This window comes from Narcine bancroftii, chromosome 5 (assembly GCF_036971445.1).
Source record: "Narcine bancroftii isolate sNarBan1 chromosome 5, sNarBan1.hap1, whole genome shotgun sequence".
NCBI lineage: Eukaryota > Metazoa > Chordata > Chondrichthyes > Torpediniformes > Narcinidae > Narcine > Narcine bancroftii.
The window spans coordinates 223,114,248-223,138,802 of NC_091473.1; the positions used below are offsets into that span (position 1 = coordinate 223,114,248).

General features: G+C 40.8%; 1 protein-coding gene across 4 annotated transcripts in view; it reads right to left on the reverse strand.

The window, feature by feature from the left end:
* sycp1 (synaptonemal complex protein 1) overlaps window positions 1-24,555 on the reverse strand; it is a 207,880-nt gene that overhangs the window by 90,189 nt on the left and 93,136 nt on the right. For all 4 annotated transcript variants that reach the window (XM_069941423.1, XM_069941421.1, XM_069941424.1 and 1 more), the window contains 4 exons: window positions 18,114-18,217; window positions 10,875-10,992; window positions 2,616-2,686; window positions 606-687 (listed from right to left, as the gene is read on the reverse strand). In XM_069941423.1, the coding sequence (XP_069797524.1) occupies window positions 606-687; window positions 2,616-2,686; window positions 10,875-10,992; window positions 18,114-18,217 (375 nt within the window). The remainder of the gene's footprint in view (window positions 1-605; window positions 688-2,615; window positions 2,687-10,874; window positions 10,993-18,113; window positions 18,218-24,555) is intronic.

Genomic DNA, 24,555 nt, shown 5'->3' on the forward strand with positions numbered 1-24,555 from the left:
TCTTTCACCAATCACCTGTAAATCCGATTTCACCAATTATCCCTCTCTGACTGGGCACTGTTTTGGAACCCTTTTGCCCACAAATCCAAACCATATTTTCGACATTCATCTCTTAGATTTTGATCAAACTTCCAATATCCCTCAGAACACAAAATGAGCGCTGTTCATCTCACCAATAGGCCATTGAGTTACAATACTTGAATTTTCATGGTCTGGCTACATTCTTCGACATCTGATTATTAGCTTTCTCACTTCTCCACACCAGCTCTGCATTCACTTACTATTTTGAATAAACATGTTTTGCAATAGCACAGCTTGGAAGAAAAAAGTGCAAAAGACTCAATGCCTCAATCTCGGGTGATAATGATTTTTGCAGTAACTAAGTCTATGATTAAAATGGTGGGTGGGGTAATATTTACCAAGGCTGAATATGAATCTCAAGTTCAATATCCTAATGCTCTTTTGGTGTCTTTTGAACAACAATACACAAATACCAGCAATGATTTTGATTTTTGACCTCACCCAAATGTTATTTGCGAGCCTTGAAAAAGATAGCAGCAGTTAAAACCACATAACAAAAGGAAAATAAGTACATAGAAACTTACATTTTCTTCTTTTTCTCCAAGTTTTCTAACAGTTAATTGATCTTGTTGTTTCAATGTGTTTTCTAGTGCTTTCCATTTTTCCCTAAGATTAAAAAAGTTTTCAAATGTAAATTTTATTAACTCTTCACATCCTTGGGCACTATCCGCTGTTACTGCAGAACACTTGACCCTACTTCTCCTCTCTCACCTATGTCCAGGGCAGTAAACAGATCCCCCAGGTATGGTAGAGCTTTACATGCAGATCATCCAACTTAAAACACTACATTTGGTGCACTTGGTCTCCTCTACATCAATGAAATCAAACACAAATTGGGTGACCTCCTTGCCAAAAATCTTTGCTGCATTTGGTGGGTTTAAACCAGTGGTGTCGTCTTTTATCTTTCCATTCACATACCACCTTAAACAATCCCTTTCTAACCACAGAATACCTATGGCAATCTATGCCATAGGTGCTCTGTGGTAAGGAAGTGATTATTTAAGGTGGAATGTGAGTGGACAAAAATGGTTGCGAGCCACTGTGCTAAACAGATGATCCCCCTCCAGAGCTCTCAGCATGATACATGTCAGTCTTCAGCCAACTCCATTCACTCCTCGTGACATTAAGCAAGGCTTTAAGGAAGTGGCATTCCATAGGTGCTTTATGATTTGTAAGGGATTACTTGTGAGTGGGAAAAAAAGGTTGAGAACCACTGGTCTAAACTTAAACTTCCTGTAGTCAACAATTTTAACTCACCCAAGCATTCCTACAGTGATATATCCGTCCTTGGTCTTAACCTTTGTCAGGGCGAGGCTAAATATGAGCATGATGAAGAACATATTTCTCCTGAACAGTCTTAAACCTAACAGCATGAACAATGATTTTTTAAATTTTAGGTAACCTCGACCCCTATCTGATTCCACACTTCTTTATCTACTCCTACTGTAACCACAACCCCCCTCCCATCTGATTCCCACAAATTGGGTGACCTCTGCCGAAAATCTTTTTCTTTACCCACTCTTTTCTTTACATACTCTCTTCTTTACCTATTCCTGTACTTATTCTCTCTTTATCTCACTTTTCTTTCCTCACTTCCCTTCCAAATGTTTTTTCCCTCTACCTATCTCTACACTTCCCAGCCCTTCTGCCCTATACTCTCATCGCTGGGCCCCTCCCCCAGCTTTTTAAAAACTTTCTTCATATATGTAAATTCACCTACTCTCTCTTGTTAAAGGTCAAAAAGCAGAAATGCTAGTGGAACTCAGCCAGTCACACAGCATCCATAGGAGGTAAAGATATATTATTGACATTTCGGGCCCAAGGCACCCTCAAGGTATGAATGAGAAAAAGACAGGAGGCTGAATTAAAGGCTGGGGAAATAAATAGGGGAGGGAGAAGAGTATAGACCAACAGACAAAGATGTTAATTAGATATGATAAGAGAACTGATTTTGGCTCTGTGAAAGAATACAGAAATTCTTATCATATCCAATTTACATCTTTTTTCTGGCTTATTCTCCTCCCCCTCCCATTCTTCCCCCTTTCTTTTTCCAAGCTTTCAGTCTGACACCTGCTTTTTTTCACTCATACCTTGAGGAAGGGATCAGGCCTGAAATATCAGTCATACATTTTTACCTTTTATGGGTGCTGGAAGACCAGCTGAGTTCCTCCAGCATTTCTGTGTTTTGACTATAATCACATTGTCTGCAGACTTTTATATTTCCCACCATCTTGCTAAGTGTTCAGACCAAAATGTTGACTAACCATGTCTACCCATGATTTCTGCCTGACTAGCTGAGTTCCTCCAACAATTTTTTGTCTGCTACAAATGCAAATTTGCTGGTTCAGAATCAGATGCAAGAAAAATCTTACGATCCTCTTACTTTGGATGTTTGGGTGAACATTTTTCACCAGAAAAGCACGTAAACATTTTGAATTTCAAGGATGTGATATAAACCGCTTGAGCTCTTAATAATATTTAATTATATGTAATTTTTTAACAATACACTTTTAATTAATTCAACTTGATCTCACTCTTTTTGATTATTTTGTTCCTGAAGTGCTTCCATCTCTTTCTTTGCCATTTCTTCTTTATATTCAAAGTTCTAATGCCAAAAAAGAATAAAATATGCAAAACACAAAGTAACATGATAGCAATTTTCAGCAACAATGCACATAACAAAAAACATAACAGCAAGCATTCACATAAATATAACATTACGCACTGCCTGATCTTTGGCTCAGGCCCGAAACGTTGACTGCCTTTTAATTTCTAAGGCTGCTACATGACCTGCTGAGTTTCTCCAGCACCTTTGTATACTGCATGAGACCCCAGCATCTGTACATTTTCTTGTTTACCAAATAAATTGAAATAGGTATAGAGATAAATTACAACAGGAAACTGAGATGTGGCAGAAGGGCACCAGGGTGGCCCATGAGTGGAAAAGACCAAAGAGATGATAGAGAAAGTGAATATAACCTGAGACCCCTGGACATTTTAATTGAATCATGAGGCTTCAGATAAGCTCTCCTGCATATTGCGAGAGAATTTTGAAAATGCTACACATCCTGGAAAGATGTATCCTGGGGATCTGACCTGCTGAATCCAGCAATTTTTGGTTTTATGTGAAATTATATTATGGACCTGGACTGCATTACATATTTTGAAAGAGTCCAATATACAGTTAGCAGAGCATAATTAAACATATTGAATAACTCATGAGAAAAATTTGAATTATCAGAAAACTTGAAAATAGTTGGTATTGTGACAGAGAATGTAGAAATATTTTTGGAAGATAAATTGGGAAAGGTTAGAGTAGGTGACATACAAACACTTTAAAACAGATCTTATTTGAAATACTGGAGACTTCATGTCCACAGTGACTTTACAGAAATTTGAAGAATGCCTATGGAGACTTCTCAAGTAGGTGTTAATTGGATTGATGTTGTGGAATAAATGGACTATTGTCTTTAAAACAACAGAGGAGACAGTGGCTTCACACACCTTTTTGCAGGAGGTTTGAAGAGTGCTCAGAGAAGACACTGATGGGTTCTTGTTTATCCAAAAGCAACAAATGAAAGAGCAGACTAATGCCCCATTGTTTACAGAAGACTTGCTGGGTCATGTGGTTTTGCAAGCAGAGAGGGTCAAACAGGTTAGTCAGTGTGTGTGTGTGTGTGTGTGTGTGTGTGTGTGTGTGAGAAAGAGAGAGAGAGAGAGAGAGCAGTATCAGCAAACTGAAATAGGAAAAACTGGGAAGAAACCCCAAAGTGGAAGATGGCCTAGTCACAGCCTTGTGGTTGATGCAAGAGGAGAGGACTGGTTGTCTAATGTTTCACTTGGAATAAGTGAAACAGAAAGGAACTCTGTGATGACCTGAAAGAAAGAGGTTATCATCTGGAGAACCCTGAAAGGGACACATTTTGTCAGCAGGACACTGAGATGACTGATGAAAGTACTTCAGTTGTGGATGTCCTGGAACAACACATATCTCTCTCTGAAAACCGACAAGAACCTTCCTGAGCGGTAACCTTTCGAGCACCAAAGCCTGGTGAACTTTATACATGTTAAATTCTGTGCACAGTATAAGAATTGCCTGCAACCAGTGAACTTGGAGAAATGAGAAGTGAGATTGGACTGTGAACCAAAGAGCTTTTCTGAACTTACACACACGTGTGCTTAGAATTAGAAGGGGGTTAAGTTAGGTAATAGTGAGAAGTTAAAGTGTAATTCTGTTTTCATGTTTAAAGATAATTAAAAGCAACTTTTGTTTAAGTAACCATTTGTCTTGGTGAATATCTATTGCTGCTGGGTTTGGGGGTCCTTTGGGCTCGTAACAGTATTATTTTTCCAGAGGGAAGATACATCTTATACAGAACATCAGATTAACCAGCATTAATACAATTAACAGAATATCTATGAAATGTGAAAAAAGTCTGAAATATACCTTCCTCTTTCAGACTCTCCTTTGATTGTGATATAAATCATCTTGCATAGACCTGAGTGCTCTCCCACCTGGATTTGACTTGTCTCATGTCAATTATTCAAGGAGGAGAGATTACATTTTAGAAGAACAAGAAGTGATCTCATTCCATTATTTATTTCATTTCATAATGTATTCTAAGCTGAGCCAATGCATTCTCAGTGACTGGCTACAGAACATAGATTCTGCTGTTGAATTTGCTATTGAAGGTCGGCACGGTTAGTGCAGAGTTATTACAGCGTTAAGGATCCAGCTTTTATCTGTAAGGAGTTTGAACATTCTTCCCATGTCTGCTTGGGTTTCATCTGGAAGCTCTGGATTCCTCCCACCCTTTCACATGTACAGGGAGTGCAGGTTAATTGGGTGTTTGGGCACCATGGGCTTGTGGGTGGAAAGGGCCTGTTACTCTGCTAAATGTCAAAATTCAATTACATTAAAGTAAAATAAATGCCGAGAGAGCAATGCTTTCTACTCTTTTTCTCAGTTTGAATAGGGCCTCCTCGTTGTCACTGAAGGGTTATTAGAGAACACATCTTGCACTGTGGTGGAAAATAAACAATGCCGTACATCGTTGATGAACACTTTTTGATTAAATTCAAAGCAGATTGCTATTGCTTTGCTTAAAATAGATAACAACAATAAATACAGTAAAATCCCCGTTATGCAACACCTATGAGGATTGGTTGATGTTGATAGTGTATTTTTTGGTTTCTTGAGACTTATTCTTACAATGCCTAATACTGACAATGCATAACTAATGCATTTGCATGAATATAGACACTTTAAAGCATTTTACTTCATATTCAGTCATATTCTTTGAAAACATTTAACAGACGCTGAGTTGCACGTTCCTTCCCCTCCATGGTGCTGCCTGAAAGATGATCAATAAGATTATCGATAATTCCCCCCCCACCCCAGCCTTTGACTGGAGTGACTCTTACTCAGCAGGGATAAGGATATAAGGAGACAGCTTAAGAGAGACATCCAATGGCGAGCAACATCAACCAGCTCTTCATCCTTAGTGATGCCATCTTATTCAAACAGCTGCTACAAGCAAAGAATGACCAACGAATTCCACTGGTTGAATATTTACTCCCATCTGCACCAAGGGTTTATGTGTTACTTCAGAGTACATTTACTTTTACAATTTTAAATGTACACATGTTTACCTATTATTCAATTCTAATTTATTTTACTTTTTTAAAATGTATTTTCCTTGACTTTTTTGCTGGTTACTTGAGGCTGCCGGTTGCTTGAATTCCAGATACTAGTGGTTTCACTGTAATTGATTATAAGATATAATTCCTCAAATTCTAGAAATCTCTTGTCACAGTATAATGTACATACCTCAAGACACAAGTTAGTTAATCAACCTTGCACCATTTCAGAATCAGAATTGTCATGAACATGTGGCCGATGTGAAGATCTACCGGGAGCAATGCCTGATGAGGGTGCACAAAATCAGTGAACCGGTGCGGACTCGAAAGGCCAACATGGCCTGTTTTCGCTCCGTAAATGGTTATATGGTTATATGTCATGTTTACAGTGCAAATATGCTATAAATTACATTTCTAATAAATAAATTAGAGTATAAGAAGAGAAAGGTAGTGTCCGTGGTTCAATGACATTCAGAAATTTGATGGCAGAGAGGAAGAAGCTGTCCTTGTGCTGCTGGGTGTTCATCTTCAGGCTCCTTTACCTCCTTCCCGATGGTAGCTGTGTGAAGAGGGCATGGCTTGAGTGGTGAGGGTCATGAGGATAGAGTTTGCTTTCTTAAGACACCGCCTCTTGTATATTATCTCGATGGAGTGAAGACATCCTCATGATGGTGCTGCCAAGTTCACAGCTCTCTGCAGATTTTTTTCACATCATGTACATTGGCACTTCCATACCAGACAATGAGCCAGAATGATCTCTATAGCACACCTGTAGAAATTTGCAAGAGTCTTTGGTGACATACCAAATCTCCTCAAACACCTCTCGAAGTATAGCCACTGGCTTCTTCGTGATTGCATCAATATTAGGCCCCAGGACAGATCCAGTTGAAGTTCTTAACTCTTTCCACTGCTGCCTCTCGATGAGGACTGGCTCATGTTCTTCCAATTTACACAATCAGCCCCCTTAGTTTTGCTAACATTGAGTGACACCATTCAATTAGTTGATCTATCCCCCTTCTGTACGCTTCCTCATTGATGTCTGTAATTCTGCTGACAACTGTCGTGTCATTAGCAAATTTGTAGATGCCTAGCCATACAGTCATGAGTGTAGAACCAGTAGAGGAGTGGGCTAAGTGTGCATCCTTGAGGTATGCCTGTGTTATCAGTGAGGAGGACATTGTTTACGATCTGTGCTGACTGTGGTCTTCTGATGAGGAAGTCAAGGATCCAGTTGCAGAGGGCGATGCAGAGATCAAGGTTTGGAGCTTGCTCACCAGCACTGAGGGTAGGATGGTGATGAAAGCTGAGCTATAATTGATTAAGAGTAATTGATGTACATGTTGCTATTGTTTAGGTGATCCCATGCTGATTGGAGACCCAGTGATATTGCACCTACAGTGGAGCGACTGAGAAGGTAAGGAAATTGCAGTGGGTCCAGATCTTTACTTGGGTACAAAGTTAATTCTGGTCATGACCAACCTCTTAAATAATTTAATCGCAGTAGATGTGAATGCTACTGGGTGATAGTCATTGAGGATTCTCTGACTGCAGAAGTGAGAGATTGAAAATGTCTGTTAACACTCCAGCTAGTTGGTTAGCATAGATTTTCAGTACTCTTCCAGGTACACCATCAGGGTCTGACACCTTGTGAGGGTTCACCCTCTTAAAGGATGTTCTGATGTTGTCCTCAGAAACACATTTCACAAGTACCACTGAGTTTTCATTTTCAAAGTGAGCATAAAAGATGTTGAGCTCATCGGGCAGTAAACCATCACAGCCATTTATGGAGTTTGGCCTCATAAAATGTAATGGCCTGCCATAACTGGTGAGTATCTGACTCTGTCTCCAACTTCCCTTGAAATTTCCTCTTTGCTGCTTGTAGAGTTCTGGATCAATGGCCTTCAACGCCATTGATCTAGCCTTCAGCAGGTTGTGAATCCTTTGATTCATCCAAAGTTATTGGTTGGGGTACTCATGGTATGTATGTGTGGGCACACACTCATCCATGCAGGTCTTGATAAAGTCAGTGATGGCTGTGTCATATTCATTCAAGTTTGTAGATAAATCTTTGAATGTGGTCCAGTCCATCAATTCAAAACAATCCTTCAGGTGCTCCTCCGCCTCCTTCGACCATACTTCCACTGTCTTCACCACTGGCATTGTGATTCTCAGTCTCTCCTTGTACGTCGGGAATAGAAGTACAGCTAGGTGATCAGACTTGCTGAAGTGCAGTCGTGGGGTGGCTCGGTGGGTGTTCTTCCTAGTGGTGTAGCAGTGGTCAAATGTATTGGCTCCTCTGGTTTTGCAGGTAACATGTTAAAGATAGTTCATTAGAGACTTCTTTAGGTTGTCCGTGATTTCTAGAGCCAAATCCGTAAGTACCCTGGGATGCAGATCATGCACTGCCGATTTATCAGCCTACCCAACACCATTATCTGCCTAATGTTAATTTCCTTCAATTCCTCTGTTACCCTAGGTTCTCTGTCTGTGAAGACAGATTAAAGTACCTGTTCAACTCATCTGCCATTTCCTTGTACCCCATAATAATTTCATCTGTTTCTGTCTTCAAGGGACCATCTTTGATCTTAACTAATTTTTTTCCCTCTTATTACAAGCTCCTATTTTAGTAAAATAGGATTATCACTGTAAGGGATAATATAGATAGGAGGGACTGAATGGTCACAGTTAACATTTCACACAAGCACAAGTCACAGCCTGTTCCAGAATTCGACGCATTTGTAAAAACATTGTAATTTTGCAAGAACCATTCTGGCTGCTGAAGAGAAAGCAGGTTTTGAAAGCAGCTCTTGTGACCAGCTATTTTTGTGGAATTCAGAGCAAAGCAAGCTCTGAGAACGACTGGGCCTTTTCAGTGGATTGACCTGTGCCAGGAGAGTCTTTTGGGAAGCAAAGTGCTTCATTTTGATTGAGACTAACAGTGAAGGCCACTTGGAAAGACTTGTTTCATTTTTAAGTGTGGCTAGCAGTGAAGGTACTTGGGGAGACCGGTGCCAGGATGTTGGAAGCTTTGTGGAGGCTGCCCAGTTCAAGTCTTGCCTACAAAAGGACCAGGAGTGTTGTAATCATGTGGATGGACATTTCTTCAAAGGAAACGCAAGAAGAATTCGTGAGTCTGTAGAAACCACAACTTCACTCTTCCTATCAGTTCAACATTAATTCTGGGCATCAAATTTCAAAGGCATACACTTCAACACTGAATTTAAAAGAATGAACTTTGAAGTAACTTTCTGGATTTTGGCCTGGACTGAAATGGTTTGGGTATATCACACACACAGACACATACACTAGACACCAGCACATAGATGGAGATAGATTTAGTGTTAAGGATAGTTTAAAACTTAAGACTAAAGTTTAAGAGTTAGAAATAAAATTAGTGTTTTAAAATTAAACACTGCTTCATTGTCTATTACTGCTTGTTACGCTTGGTTCGTAACACTCTTTATATTCTTGGCTAGTTTATCTTCGTACCTCATATTTTCTCCCCATATTTCCTTTTTAGTTATCTTCTGTGACCCCTTAAAAGTTTCCCAATTCTCTGGCTTCCAATTCATCCTTGCTATGTTATACTTCTCTTATTTTTATTATGTCTTTGACTTCCCTGTTGTGTCTGTTCTTTGGTGTGATATGGTCTTAGAGTTGCACCGTAGACATAAGCCAAGTGCAAACCTTTACTGGGGACTGGTAGCAACTGCCTATAAAGGTGGTGAAAGCAATCTGTATAGCTTTCTTTATTGGTGACACAGCTACCTCTATCCCACACATTTCTCTGTGGTATTAAACTCATTACTGTAATGACAGCTTCCATCATTGAGGTAATGAGGGTTTATGACCTGTCAACAGTCATACAGTACAGAACAGGCCCTTCTTCCAATTTGGCCCTGCTGACCAAATTGGCATTCTAGGCTGGTCACATTTGCCTACATTTTTTTTGTATCCTTCTACATGCTTCCGATCCATACTGTATATCCATACAAATATGTTCTGAATGTTGTAATACCAGGTAGGGATACAATACTCCAAGTGTCATCTCACTAATGCCTTGTACAGCTGCAATGTGAGGACCCAACATTTGTACTGTGACGATATATATTATATTTTATTTTATATATTAATGTGCCTTTTAAAGAGATAGATTGTGGGGGGGGGTTTAGTCTAGGTCACTATAAACAAAGTCAGTAACACTTCACAAAAGACATTTCATTTAAAATGCAAGAGCTATGCATAAGGAAAGACATCATGTCTGTGGTATCTTGATCGAGGGCATCGACCACATAGTAGTAGCGCATGTCATCTGTGGAGATCCGGCGAATGGTGAACTGAGCCTCGGCCTGCTGGAACCACACCTGAAGCCAGGCAGCTTCAATGCTTCAGCGTTGATTGTAGGGTGTTCCTCCATCATTAGGTCCAAATTGCCATTTGGACCAGTCGGGGTCACCACTGTAGCGAGTTCGCTACGATTATAGCTTGGGTTAGAAAGAAGACTCGCACACCAAGGGAGTGTAATTGACACTGACTTTATTGGGCTGCAGCTCTGCCTTTTATAGGCAGCTGGCAGTGTCACCACTGGGGCGTGGCTTGAGCGAGGCCAGCTGCTGATGTGCAGGCCCAGATTGGACCCCTGCGATCCACTGGCTGTGATTGGCTGATTTGACCACTATTCCTATGGCTTATGGGAGCGGGCTTCTCATCCCATGTGCTGTCTGTCTGATCGTCGTGTTCGACGACTGTTTGCTATATCAGCCTGTGGAGTGGGCCACGGGCCGCTATAGTCTAATCTATGTTGGTTTTAACTTCTGTACCAGATCCCCATAAATCTCAATTCATCAATCTTTTGAATAGTAGTCTATCTCCACTTTAAAATATATCTAATGATCTTGCTTTCAACACTCTCAAAATTCCAAATTCACTACCCTCTGAGAGAAAGATATATTTTATGCAATTCAGTCTTAAATGAGCAGTCACTTATTTTTCAGCTTAATTGCCTTGTCTGTGGCTCTCCCACTAGTGAAACATCTCAACAAACCTTATCAAGACTCCTTAGGATCTTACATATTTAAATGAGGTCTCTCTTCATTTTTCCGAACTCTGGATCTTTAAGCCACTACTAATTAGTTACGTATAATGTTACCTACTTCAAGTTTATTTTGGAGGCCTTTAATTTCTGCATTTCCACTGTTTATTTTGAGTGAAAGAGTTTCCTTCTCTGCTAATACAATGTCAAAATCTGAATAGAGTTTATCATGACGTAGTCTGCAAAAAAGAAATATATGTTCAAAGAGTTTTCCATAGCAAATCAGGTATCTATTACAACATTTATCTTGAAGCATCTGGAGAATGCAACCAATAACAGTAATAGTGAGCTGTAGCCACAATATTATGAACTGCAAATTTATCTAGATGGTGACTTCTGCTGAGGATTTCAAGTGAATCATCTTGAGTGGCTTAAAAATGAACAAACAAAAAAATTCTGGGAATCGATAGAACTAAGGTTGCATATGTGTCCACCAAAACGTTAGTTTTCACCATCTTAAAAGGAGAGAATCTAGCTATCTACTCCTGACATTCAATGGCTTTAACATTGCTGAATTTCCAACCATTGACCAGAAATCCAACTGAACGAGCCACATAAATATTGTGGCTCCAAGAGTGGTTCACAAGTGAGATATCCTGTGGTGATTCACCTTTCGGCAGCACAAAACTATTTTTTTACCATCTTATGATAAAATGCTTTTCAGTTGCTTAAACGCAGCTTCAACAAGATTCAAGAGGCTTGACATCATTGACTTTACAACCCACTTAGAATCATCACAAAGACCTTAGCAGGTCATCACCAACAATCAAGTAAGGATTTATACCAATAATTTTCAAACTTTTTCTTTTCACTCACATACCATTTTAAGAAATCCCCATGGCATAGGTGCTCTATGATTAGTAAGGGATTACTTAAGGTGGTATGTGAGTGGAAAGAAAAAGTTTGAAAACCACTGTTTTAATCCAACCTGATTGACTTGTTATGTGCATGGTTTTATAATTCAAAAGGAAATGGGCCAATGACAATTCTTCTCAAGCAAAATATTTCAGTAACAATTGGCTCTGGAGCAGTGGTTCTCATCCTTTTTTTCCCCACTCACGTACCACCTTAAATAATCCCTTACCAATCACAGAGCACATGGCATAGGGATTACTAAAAGTGGTTTGTGAGTGGAAAGAAAAAGTTTGAAAACTACTGATATAAACCAATGAACTAAACTGTCTGGGAATAATCCCATTGTTACCATTGTGCTGTTCTGCAATTGTGAGAATACTTCTAAATTATTACATGGCTGAGAAATTTTAATTTTAATTTAATTTAGATATACAGCCATGAACCTGCACTGCCCAAATACACTCATGTGACCAATTAACCTACTAACTCTATACATTTTTGGAATATTCATAAACAATTTGGAAGTGGGGACGGAGTGCAGTTTATCTAAGTTTGCTGATGAGACTAAATTGAGTGGAAAAGCAAATTGTGCAGAGGACACAGAGAGTCTGCAGAAAGAAATAGATAAGTTAAGTGAATGGACAAAGGTCTGGCAGATGGAATACAATGTTTGCAAATGTGAGGTTATCCACTTTGGAAGGAAGGAAAAATGAAAGATCAGAATATTATTTAAATGACTTAAGGTGGTATGTGGGAAAGAAAGTTTGAAAACCACTGATATATACTAATCCTATTCACCAGCACTTAGTTTGTAGCTTTCTATGCCTTAGTAATTCTAGTGCTCATCTAGATAATTCCCAAATGAGTATATACCTACCTCTTCCACCAGCTCAGGCAATGCATTCCACCTAGGTAAAAACATTCTGCTTCAGATTCCTTCCTTCAAACACATACCCTCTAGTTTTATATGTCTCTGCTATGAGTAATTGAATTGTACAGTATAGAAACAGACCTTTCACCACTGCTCTAAACTTTTCATATCCATAAATATGTCCAAAGGTCCTTTAAATGCTATAATTGTATTTGTCTCAACCACTTCCTCAGGAAACTTGTTCTATATACCCACAACCCTGTGTGAAAAAGTTTCCCCTTGGGTCTCTTTTAAATCTTTCTCCTCTCATCTTAAACCTTGTTCTTGTTTCACAGCCAGACTCTGGGGAAATGACTGTGACTATTCCCCTTGTCTATGCCCCTATAAAATCACCCCTCAGCCTCCTGAACTTCTGGGAAAAAAGTCCTAGTCAGCCTCTCCTTATAACTCAACACCTGCATACTGGTGAGGTTTTTTGCACCCTTTCAGTCTAGTGACATCGACCAAAACTGCATGCAGTATTTTAAATGTGACTTTATCAAAATTTTGTAGTTATGACTTCCAATGCCTGTACTCAATGCCCGAACCAATGAAAGCAAATGTACCCACATTACCACTTTCAGGGAACCATGCACTTGTACCCCAGGTCTCTGTTCCACAGCATACCACAGGGCTCTTCCTTTACTGTTCAAGTCCTGACCTGTTTTCAACTTACCAAAATGCAACACCTTGCACTTAGCAAATTAAGTTCCATATGCTATTGTAGAGCTCGTCGAAAGAATCCGACTTGTTGATCCAAACCAAGGCTTTTATTAGCAAAAGACAGGAGCTCTTCACAGGTGGCGGACCAGTCCGGAATGATCCGACCTGGCTAGGGACACAACCCTTTAAGGCCCAGACATTAGGAGTGGCTAAGCTCTCAGCCAATTGCTGTAAGCACAGTCTAGATACTGTAACTATATACACTATATACATTGGTGATAGATCTGTACTATCACATTCACCCCTTCTTGGAGAACTGACCCTGGAAAAAAGAACAAAAAAACGAGGGAGAGAATGAAAGGAAGGGGTAGGTTAAGGACTGTAGCGGTCAGGGGGTCTGACCATCCAGTGTGACCGCCATGGTGCCGGGATTGGGGTCGCTGGAGTGGTGTCGCCAGCGGGCTCATTGGGTGCGACCGCTCCTTCGCTCAATTCCCCAGTCGTGTTGTCGGCAGGGTGGCCCGGGTCGTTGAGGTGCTGTTGGTCCTTCTGTTGTGGCACGGGGCCTGGGGAATAAAGAGTTGGGGAAGGTTGGGTTGGGGGGTTTGCTGGGTCTACCGCGTCCTGAGCTAGGTCCCGCACCGAAACAGTGTCCTCCCACCCGTCTGGGAACTCAACGTAGGCGTAATGTGGGTTCGTGTGGAGTAGAGTCACTCAGTCAACCAAAGGGTCATTCTTTGAGTGCCGGACGTGGCGTCGCAAAAGGACGGGGCCAGGGACGGTGAGCCATGCCGGTACAGTGGTTCCTGATTCGTATTTCCTTGGGAAAAAGAACATCCTTTCATGGGGGATGGCATTTGTTGCGGTACATAGGAGGGAGCGGATGGAGTGTAAGGCACTAGTGAGAACCTCCTGCCAGTGAGTGGTGGGGAGACCTTTAGACCGGAGTAACCGCTCTCCATATGGTGGCATTCTCCCTCTCGACCTGGCCGTTACCATGTGGGTTATAGCTGGTGGTGCTGCTTGAAGTGATACCACACTCCAGAAGGTACTGTTGCAGCTCGGCGGTCATGAATGAGGACCCTCTATCACTGTGGGTGGAATTGGGGTACCCGAAAATGGCGAAAATACTGTGAAGGGCCTGTATCACTGAGGTGGCAGTGGTGTCTGGGCAGGCCACAGCGAACGGGAAGCGGGAGTACTCGTTGATGGCCGTAAGGATGTAGTTATTATGGTTGGTCGACGGTAGGGGCCCCTTAAAGTCTACGCTAAGACGCTCGTAGGGGCGGGTGGCTTTGATAACGTGGGATTTATCCAGACGGAAGAAGTGGGGCTTGCATTCAGTGCACACCGAACAGGCTCGGGTCATGGAGTAGATCTCCTCGACTGTGTAGGGTAAGTTGCGCGCCTTCACAAAGTGGGCAAACCTAGTGACCCCTGGATGACAGAGAGCCTCATGGAGTTTCTGTAGTCTGTCCATCTGTATGCTGGCGCACGTCCCCCTGGAGAGTGCATCAGGCGGGTCGTTGAGCTTACCAGGCCGGTACAGGATGTCATAGTTAAAGGTGGAGAGTTCGATTCTCCATCTGGCGATTTTGTCGTTTTTTATCTTACCACGCTGGGTGTTGCTGAACATGAAGGAGACTGCGCATTGATCAGTCAACAGTATAAAGCGCCTCCCAGCGAGGTAATGTCTCCAACGACGCACCACTTCAACTATGGCCTGGGCCTCCTTCTCGATTGAGGAGTGTCTACTCTCTGGACCCTGGAGGGTTCTGGAGAAGAAGGCTACAGGCCGACCAGCCTGGTTCAAGGTGGCTGCCAGGGCGAAGTCGGATGCATCGCTCTCGACTTGAAACGGGACAGACTCATCGATCGCGTGCAGCGTCGCAGCGGGGATGTCGGATTTGATTCAATCAAAAGCCGCTCTGGCTTCGGTCGAGAGGGGAAAGGAGGTGGTCTTGATAAGAGGACGTGCCTTGTCGGCGAAGTGTGGAACCCACTGGACGTAATATGAGAAAAGGCCCAGGCAGCGTTTGAGCGCTTTCTGGGTATGGGGGGGGGGGGGGGGGGGGTAAGTCCATTAGAGGACGCATGCGGTCAGGATCTGGCATGACTATCCCGTTCTCCACCACACAACCTAGAATCGCGAGTCGTGTGGTCCGGAAGACACACTTGTCCAAATTGTAAGTCAGGTTCAGCCAACGAGCAGTTTGAATAAATTTGTCTAGGTTGGCGCCGTGGTCCTGTGTGTCGTGGCCGCAGATGGTGATATTGTCCAGATACGGGAAGGTAGCGGTTAGCCCATTTTGGTCCACCATCCGGTCCATTTTCCGCTGGAAGACCGCGACACCATTCGTGACCCTGAATGGTACCCTGAGAAATTGATACAGCTGCCCATTCGCTTCGAAGGCCGTGAATGGTCGGTCCTCACGGCGGATCGGGAGCTGGTGGTAGGCCGAACGTAGGTCAATGGTGGAGAATATGCGGTATTGGGTGATCTGGTTCACCACATCCGTGATGCGTGGCAGGGGGTACGCATCCAGGAGCGTGAAGCGGTTAATGGTCTGTCTATAGTTGACCACCATCCGTAGCTTTTCCCCGTTCTTGACAATGCCACCTGTTTGCTTCACATGGATGGTTTAGAGGACAGGGCCTCATCCGACCTCATGAGTGAGATGGTCGCACTCACTGAGGAGCACAGGCCTTGCTTGCTCTTTGAGCATTTTCTTGGAACAGCTGTTCAAGGATATCCAACTCTTATTCGCCAATGAAGACTTTAGTTACCCCAGGAAAGTCGCAGCCTGGGTGGACGTGCTCTGGAGAGCGAAGCATAATGGGTCAACGTGTGTATTGGACATTGCTGGCAAAGAGGAAACCTTCACCTACCTGAAACTGGAGCCAGTTGAGACTCAGCCCCTGTAGGCCGCCCAAAGTGGCAGCGTAAACTCTGATCACCAGTTCTTTGGGGGGGGGCGGGGTCATGTTGTGGTCCTCAAACTCAGTCATGACCCAGCTCACAAAATGTGGTAACGGCGAGGGCCCCGCAGGGACTAACAGCTGTCATCCCGCGGGAAACAGCGGGCAATGGTGGGAATGCCAGCCAGTCAGAGGTCGGTGCTAAGAGGATGTCACTCCTGTCGTCAGAGGCAAGAAGTGAATATAAGCAGAGCTGATAGTGCAATAAATCAGTCCTCGAAGTGTGTGTGTGTGTGTGTTTTACATTTTCTTTAATTAATCTCTTCCTTTCCAAAAGCAGATTCATTCTATCCTTCAGAATTTCTTTCAATAACTTCCCTGCCACTGATGTAAGGCTCACAAATCTGTAATTGCCTGGTTTATCCCTTCTCCTTTTACCAAATAAGGGTATGACATTTTTTAATCTTCTAATCATCATGTCTCCTTGGACCCTTACAGCTTCTATGCTAACCATTAAGATGGTTAATGTTTATTGTCTTCCAATATCAATAATTTAATATTCATCCATAGTCAAATACAATACATATCATCCATCCAATCTATTAATATCTTTTAATTTCCAATTTCCATCAATATAGCTTAAATTGTTACTTTATTTGCATGGCAATAGGAAATAGATATATGTGGCTTTTCATCCCATGATCTTAGTAAATTATTAAAAATAGATATACCTATAATTAAATAATTTGTGGGACACTACCTCAGATGCATACCTAACCATTTTGGTTTTCTGTCACCCGTGATTCAGTGAATTTCACAATTTACAATGCTTTCAATTCCAAGAGATTCAACTTTGGTTTCTCTTGGAGAAATCAAAATATCCAAATGTCCATCTGTAGCACCATTTCAGTTCCTTCATCAAAAATTTCAATCAGGTTCTTTGGACTGAACTTATCTTTTGAAAATCCATGCTTGTATTCTGTTCAAGAGGAATTTCTCTTGATTACTCTTTGTTTAATTGTGGGCTTCGATTAATTTCTCAAAAACTAGTATCTTCAATTCTGTAGTTTCCTTCAACTTTTTAAAAAATGGAGTATCAGGCACAATTTTCCAATCCAATGAAACAGATCCTAAATTGGAAAAGCTTAGAATTGTATTTAGGTTACCTGCAATGTTCTAATCAAATTCTTTAAAACCTTAGAATGAAAACCATCTGGTCTTAAAAATTAACCACACTTTAGTGTGAATATTTTCTTAATTTTTTTAACATAGATTCTAGAGCATATTTGTTTGTGATTCAACATTAGTGTTCCTCAAACATGGTGTGATGATTCAACATGTCTGTTTTTTTTCATTTTGTTTTACATTACTATTATTACTATTCATTTTTAAGAGCATATGTTAGTTCTGTAAAAAAACATGATTCTATAATTTTAATATTTTCCAAGTTTAGATGTTTACTTCAAGATTTTCAGCCTTACCCTGATGCATATTTCCTAATACAGAATTTTCTTTTTTTTCTTGTCCCTTTAACACCTGTTTAGCCTTGCACTCTTTTTTCTCATTTAATCACCTCTGTATTTACTCAGCAAATACTAAGCAAACATGTCATATTTAGTTTGTTATTCTTCGTTGTACCTAATTAATGCACTAATAATAATATATTTTACCTTCGGTGACATTTTTGATGTCATTTCCAAAAACATTACCTGCACTTCTTTCTCCAATCAAGCAATCTGATCTGCTGAGTACCACCAAAATTTTGGAAACATGAGAACTGCAGATGCTGGAAGGAACTCACCAGGTTAGGCAGTAACCGTGGAAGAGAAATTAGCTATTGACATTTCACATCGAGACTCTTAACTGAGACTCAATTTTTTTCTATGGATGCTGTATAAACCCTTGAGTCCCTGCAGCTTTTCTTTGTTACCTCTAAAATTTAGTTTTATTTACCTTTCCTCTTCAAGCTCTGTCTTCAAGATGTTTATTTTTTCTAACCATTCCTTTTCTTTTGCAAGTGCATTAGCTATCTGCCTTTGAAGTTCAGAAAGTATATTCTATAAAGAAAACAAACAGAATACTGTAATATTTTATTACAAACTTTAGTAATTATGATTAAGTGAAAATAATCATTCCACAAAATTCAGATCTAGTGGCCCATTGAAATATTTCTTTCATCTATATCAAGGATCAACCTGTCAAATTGCATATTTTTCTGATAAATATATTTAAAATGTTTATTAAATAGATGCTGAATATGAAAAATATTCAGAGAAATTAGCAAGCCACTGTGCAAGCATTAGGAATGACTAAACATTTTGCTATAAGGTGGTTGTTGAGAATATTTGAAAATGATTCAGGTGTTTTAAGGATGGAATTCCAGAAAGCAAGGTTGAGACACTAAGATCCACCCACTGCTGTTAATCTGAAGAGTGGTGGAGAAGGAAGTGGTAGTCTATGGCAAGGGTTAGAGATGAAGAAGCAAAAAATGTAACTGCAGGAGTGGAATGATAAAATTTAAAGACAAGTTCAATAATTTTTAATTTGGTGTGATGAGGAAATGTAGGCCCAGTGTCAATTACCCAGAACAAAAATGACAATTAAACAAGATAAAATATAGGAGTGTAAATGGCACTTTGGTTTCAAACAAGTTAAGAACTTATTAAAGATAGAAGATAGGAAGAAGGATTGCAAAAGATTGTTTATTTGTGAATAATCTCTGGGATGAGATTGTTAACATACAAGGAGTGCTTGATGACTCTTGATGACTGGAGTGTAAAAGGATGAAGAGAGATCTCATCAAAATGTGATGAATATTAAAAGGGTGAGATGGAGTAGATGTTTCCAATGGTCGGAGAGTCTTGGACCAGAGAGCACAACCTCAGAATAAAAGAAGAGATGAGGAGAATTCTTTTTCAGTTAGAGGGTTGTGAATCTGGAATTAGTTTTCACATACAACTGTAGGGGCTAAATCATTGGGTATATTTAAAGCAGCGGAAGATAAGTTTTTGATTAGTGAGGGGGTTAAAGGTTTTGGGGAGACAGCAGGAGAATGGGGTTGAAAGAAAAAATTCATACATTGTGATTTGAATTGGTGTAGAAGAAATGCTGGGATGAATGGCCCAATTCGGCTCTTGTTTTATGGTCTTATCGTCTTATAAAAGTGCTAAAGTTCTCAGGGTTAGGACTGAAACTGGAGAGGTAACAGTGATGCAAGCAAGTGCATTTGATGATGACTAAAATGTGTTTAACACTCAGATTTGTGTAGGAATATACTGATTCATTTCGAGAAGTGGCTGGGATGTTAAATCTGTAATGAATAAATACAGATAAATAGCTTCAGTTTCCTGTAATTCAGGCTGAAGAAAGTCTTGACTGATCTTTGACTTAGTTAGTCCAAATCTGCCACTTCTAGCCAGTCCCAATCTTCTGTCGCCTGCTTCTTGCTCTTCCTGCCCATCTTGTTAAGTTTAATGGAAGCTCGAGGTGGAAGAGGCTACACAAGGCTGCAGCGCAGACCAAACGAGAGAGATGGTACATGAGGAGACTCGAAATAGAAGAGGAGAGGTGCCAAAACAGAAGGGAATATTTTGAATGTTTTGTTTGTTGACTTTGATATACTGGGGTTTTTTAAGGTTTATTTTATTTTACCTAGGCTTATCTATGAGGAGGGAGGGGGGGGATTTCATTTTTCTCATGTTTATTTTTCTTCTTCTTTTTCTCTTGGTGGCTGGTGTGGACATCGGCATGGAGAATCTATGAATGACAGAAGGGTGTGAGGAGGGTGCCATTGAAGTCAAACAAATGTGGGTGCAGTGAAGGTGAAAAGATATAGAAACACAAATGAATAAGACTATCAAATTTATTAGTATCAATGTGAATGGCTTAAACAGCCCCATAAAAAGGAAGAGGGTCCTGGCTCACCTTAAAGAATTGAAAGCAAATATTCCTACAGGAAACACACTTGATGTAAAGGAACACGATAAACAAAAAGAACTGGGTGGGGCAGGTATTCTCTTCCTTCTCCAGTTCTAAGGCTAGGAGGATAGCCATTTTAATACACAAAAAGGTCCTGGTGGTGGTGAGTGGTGGAGCTATAGACCTGGCAGGGAGATTTGTAATGATGAACTGCCAATTTTATTCAGAACCATGGACACTGTTAAACCTCTATGCGTCAAACTTTGATGATGAGCAGTTCATACAAAATGCTTTCCTAAGGGCTGCAGAGGGTAAACAGAACATATTCATTGGAAAAGATCTAAATTTTTGCCTGGACCCTATTCTAGATAAGACATCAAAGACATTGATGAGGTCCAGAATGGCAAAAACCTTTATGAAACAATTAAATTTGATAGATAAATGAAGACAGAGGAACCTGCAGGCTTGGGACTACTCTTTTTATTCAAAGCCACATGACTCTCACCAGAATTGATTATTTTCTGATTTCTGCTCCGTTGGAAAGCAGAGTGATTGAGTCAGAATATTTAGCAAGGCTAGTATCAGATCACTTACCGTTGACCTTGCAGATAACAATGCCTGAAAAACAGGTAAATACATATAGGTGGTGCCTTGATGCTAGGCTGCTGAAAAATCCAGACTGCTGTACTTTTATAAGGGGTTAAATTGCTGTTTTGTGAAACAAATTGCCCCTCAACTTTTTTAATATGGGACTAACTAAAGGTCTATCTAAGGGGGCAAACAATTTTGTATATCTACTGAGGAGGAGACATTGGAACAGGAGATCACAAAATTGGAAAAATAATATAAAAACCTGGGATCGAATGAGAAATATCAGGAAGTGGAAAACAGGAAACTTAAATACAAAACTGCAAATGTACAGAGTGGAAAAAATGCTCTTGTCATCCATGCAAAGAAATTACGAACTAGGTGGAAAAAAACACTATTTGCATGGTAACTGAGAGGAGAGGAAACTTTAAGGATGATTAATGTGGTTCAGAATGGGCTGGACCCAGTAACATATAATCCAAGAGAAATAAATGACACCTTCAAAATTTATTACGAGAAATTGTATAAATCCAAGGTGCTAAGAGACATAAATACAATTGAGGAGATCTTGGCAGGGATTGGGCTGCCGAGATTGGCCCAGAAGGACTGGATGGAATTAGATGCCCCACTTTCCAGTGAGGAAATCAAACAGGCCTTGGGAACATTACAAAGAAACAAGTCTCTGGGAGAGGACAGCTTCCACCCCCTGAGTTTTATAAGGAATTCAAAGATCTATTGATATCGTTGTTAATGGGGATAGTGAACCAAGCAGCAGAGAGGCGGACTCTCACAGCCATCATTGTGGTGATACCTAAAAAGAATAAGGACCCACTGAAGCCATCCTTGTACAGACTTGTCTCACTATCAAATACAGATTACAAAATAATAGCCAAGACATTGGCCAATAAGCTAGGTCGATACCTTGCCAAATTGATAGATCAGGACCAAGTGGGCTTTATCAGGAAGAGGCACTCCACCAACAACTTAAGCAGACTATTTAATATTATACATTTGGCACAGGCAAAGCATGATCCAAGTATAATAGTCTCACTAGATGCAGAAAAGGCCTTTGATCGGCTAGAATGGGCTTTCCTGTTTAAAGTTCTGGAAAAATTTAGAATGGGACAAATGTTTGTTAACTGGATAAAAACATTGTATGACAAACCACAAGCAAAAATCAGTACAAATGGACAGACATCACCAACATTCCCTCTCTGTCTCCAGGCCTATTCGTCCTAGCAATTGAACCATTGGCAGAGGCTATCAGGAAAGATCCATGGATAATGGGATTCATAGAGGGTCAGTGCGAGCACAAGATAAATCTAATGACAGATGATGTTGCTGTACCTGAAGGACCCGGCCGGGTCTCTGCCAAAGTTGCTTACCACATTGGAGGACTGTAGTACAATATTGGGCTATAAAGCCAACATAAAAAAAGCAATATCAAGCCACTGAATAAATTTAACAAAGAAACAGCAATTTCAGTTGACAGCAGGAGCTAGAAAATATCTTTAGCTCATGCTCCATACCTTGACAAAATTACCTTGTTAAACTTCAGTGCTTACAAAGTGTCACAGAATGACCAATATTTAGCAGGCACATTCAGTAACTGAAATGACAACCATATTAGGTGAGAAACATAAAACACTCAACTACATGTAAACAATATGAATATAAATTACTATAGCCAAACAAATATATATGCTATAAAACACAATTCAGTCTCTGTATTTGGGATTTGGCTTACTAACACAACCTGAGCATGTTCTATACAGATTTTCAGTTGTATTTGAGGGTGGCTCAACTGGAGGCACCTCAACCTGAAACTGCTCAGTTATCCATCCTTTCCGGTCCTACTCTTGTGGGAGTGTTTTAGTCTTTTGTCCCAGCTCCAGAATCCTGAATCCTGATAGTCAGTATCACTTAAACTGGGCTGGGCTAGCACAGGTTCAGCTACAGGTAAAGCGTGTCGCCAATTCCTCCTGTATAACTTTCCTTCTAAGTGAACAAGACAAGGTCTGGGCTCTTTGGAACTCTCCTTTATCATGCCTGTCTGGTTGTAACCTTACGGGGTCTGCAACCTGACAACCTGTCCTTCCATTAAAGGCTGAATAGTTTGGCTTGATATGTCATAGCACAACTTTTGTGACAGTTCCTTATTGAGGAGCTGGGATTCTACTCTTGTGGCTTACTCATATGAGGTTCAAGTAATTTCCTTGATACAGGGAGAGTAGTGCGTGTTTGTCTTGATATTAGTCTTTGTGCAGGAGACTCTAGCATTGTATCTCGTGACATGTTTCTGAGATTAGGAGGTTGAGGAAAACATCAATTCTATCTCTGTGAGATTTCTCCATGAGTTGCCCAGCACTGCAGACAGCTCTTTCAGCTAACCCATTGGATTGAGGATACTCCGGACTGATAGTGACATGAATAAAGTCCCAATGAATGCCAAAGTCCTTGAATCACTGGCTTGTAAACTGTCAGACAGTGTCTGACATGAGGACATGTGGCACTCCATGAAATGAAAACTGTCTCTTGAGTTACCTCATTGCTGAGGTAACAAGGTCAATCTCATGCCAGCCTGAATACAAATCCACTAGCACCAAATACTGCTGACAGTGCCATCCAAAGCTATCTGTTGCCACGGACAACCAAGGCAGGTCTGGAACTGGATGAAGGAGGAGTGGTTCATTTTGCTGATGTGCTTTTGTGCAATTACAGACAGAGCATGTCATTTAGTAGCTTCTGCACCACGATACCCTATGTGTATAATGCTGATGTACTCCTTTCGTAGTGACCCAGGAATGATGGCTTTCTGGCCTTTCATGATGACCCTGTCTTCAAAAGTTAGTTCATCTCTGAAAGGAAAATAAGGATGAACAGCATGTGGAAGACTACACTTTTGCTGGACCACTCATGTTTAATGATAGTACTGAGTGTCTGCAGGGTTGTGTCATCTGCTGTATGTCTCTTTAACTCCTCTAAGTGAGAAGAGGATATATTGTTGACTGTCATCACATCAAAGTTGTCTTCCTCATCAGCTTGCTGAACTCTGGAAGTCCTGGGTGCTCAAGACAGACTGTCAGCCAGGTACATTTGTTTTTTGCTTGTATACATGTATGGATTTCTTCAGTATAGTGACCAGGGGCTGGTGGTCAGTTTCTATGGTCACTGGCTTGCCATAAATACAATCATGGAGTTTTGAACATGCAAAAACCACTGCCAACAGCTCCTTTTCAATCTGAGCATATCTGGTTTCTGTGTCAGTTAGTGTTTGTGAAGCATTGGCAATGAGTTTTCCTTCCTGCAAACAGGCAGCAACTAGTCCATATTGTTAAGTATCACTGGTAAGTGTCACCGGCTTACTGGCGTCGTAATAAAACAGAACCAGTGGGCAGGATATGTGCTTCTTTGGTGCTTCAAAAGCATTTTGCTGCTGCTCATGCCAAGTCCATTCATTGTCCTTGTGTAGTAGTTGTCGCAGTAGAGCCGTCAGCTGACTGGAATTTGGCATAAATTTTCCAAGATAGTTGACCATCCTCAGGAATCTTTGCAGAACTGGGATATCTCCTAGTACTGGCATTTCACTGATTGCTTGTGTTTTGGAGGGGTCAGCATTGAGGCCTTCACATGTGAAAACGTGACCAACATAGCTGACCTGGCACGTAGCAATAGCAATGAACAATGAGCAACAACAATATGTATAAGCATCCCTCTAGGTAGCACTGCAACTTAACCATACCAACCACTTGGATTTTGCTACCCCAATATGCAATAAGGTTTGTGGATTTAATGCATGCTCTTATTTGTTCTTTACTTGCTCAAATGTCTTTTTTGACATGACATTACACTTGGTGTCTGTGTCAACTTTCATTTTTACTGAAGTGCA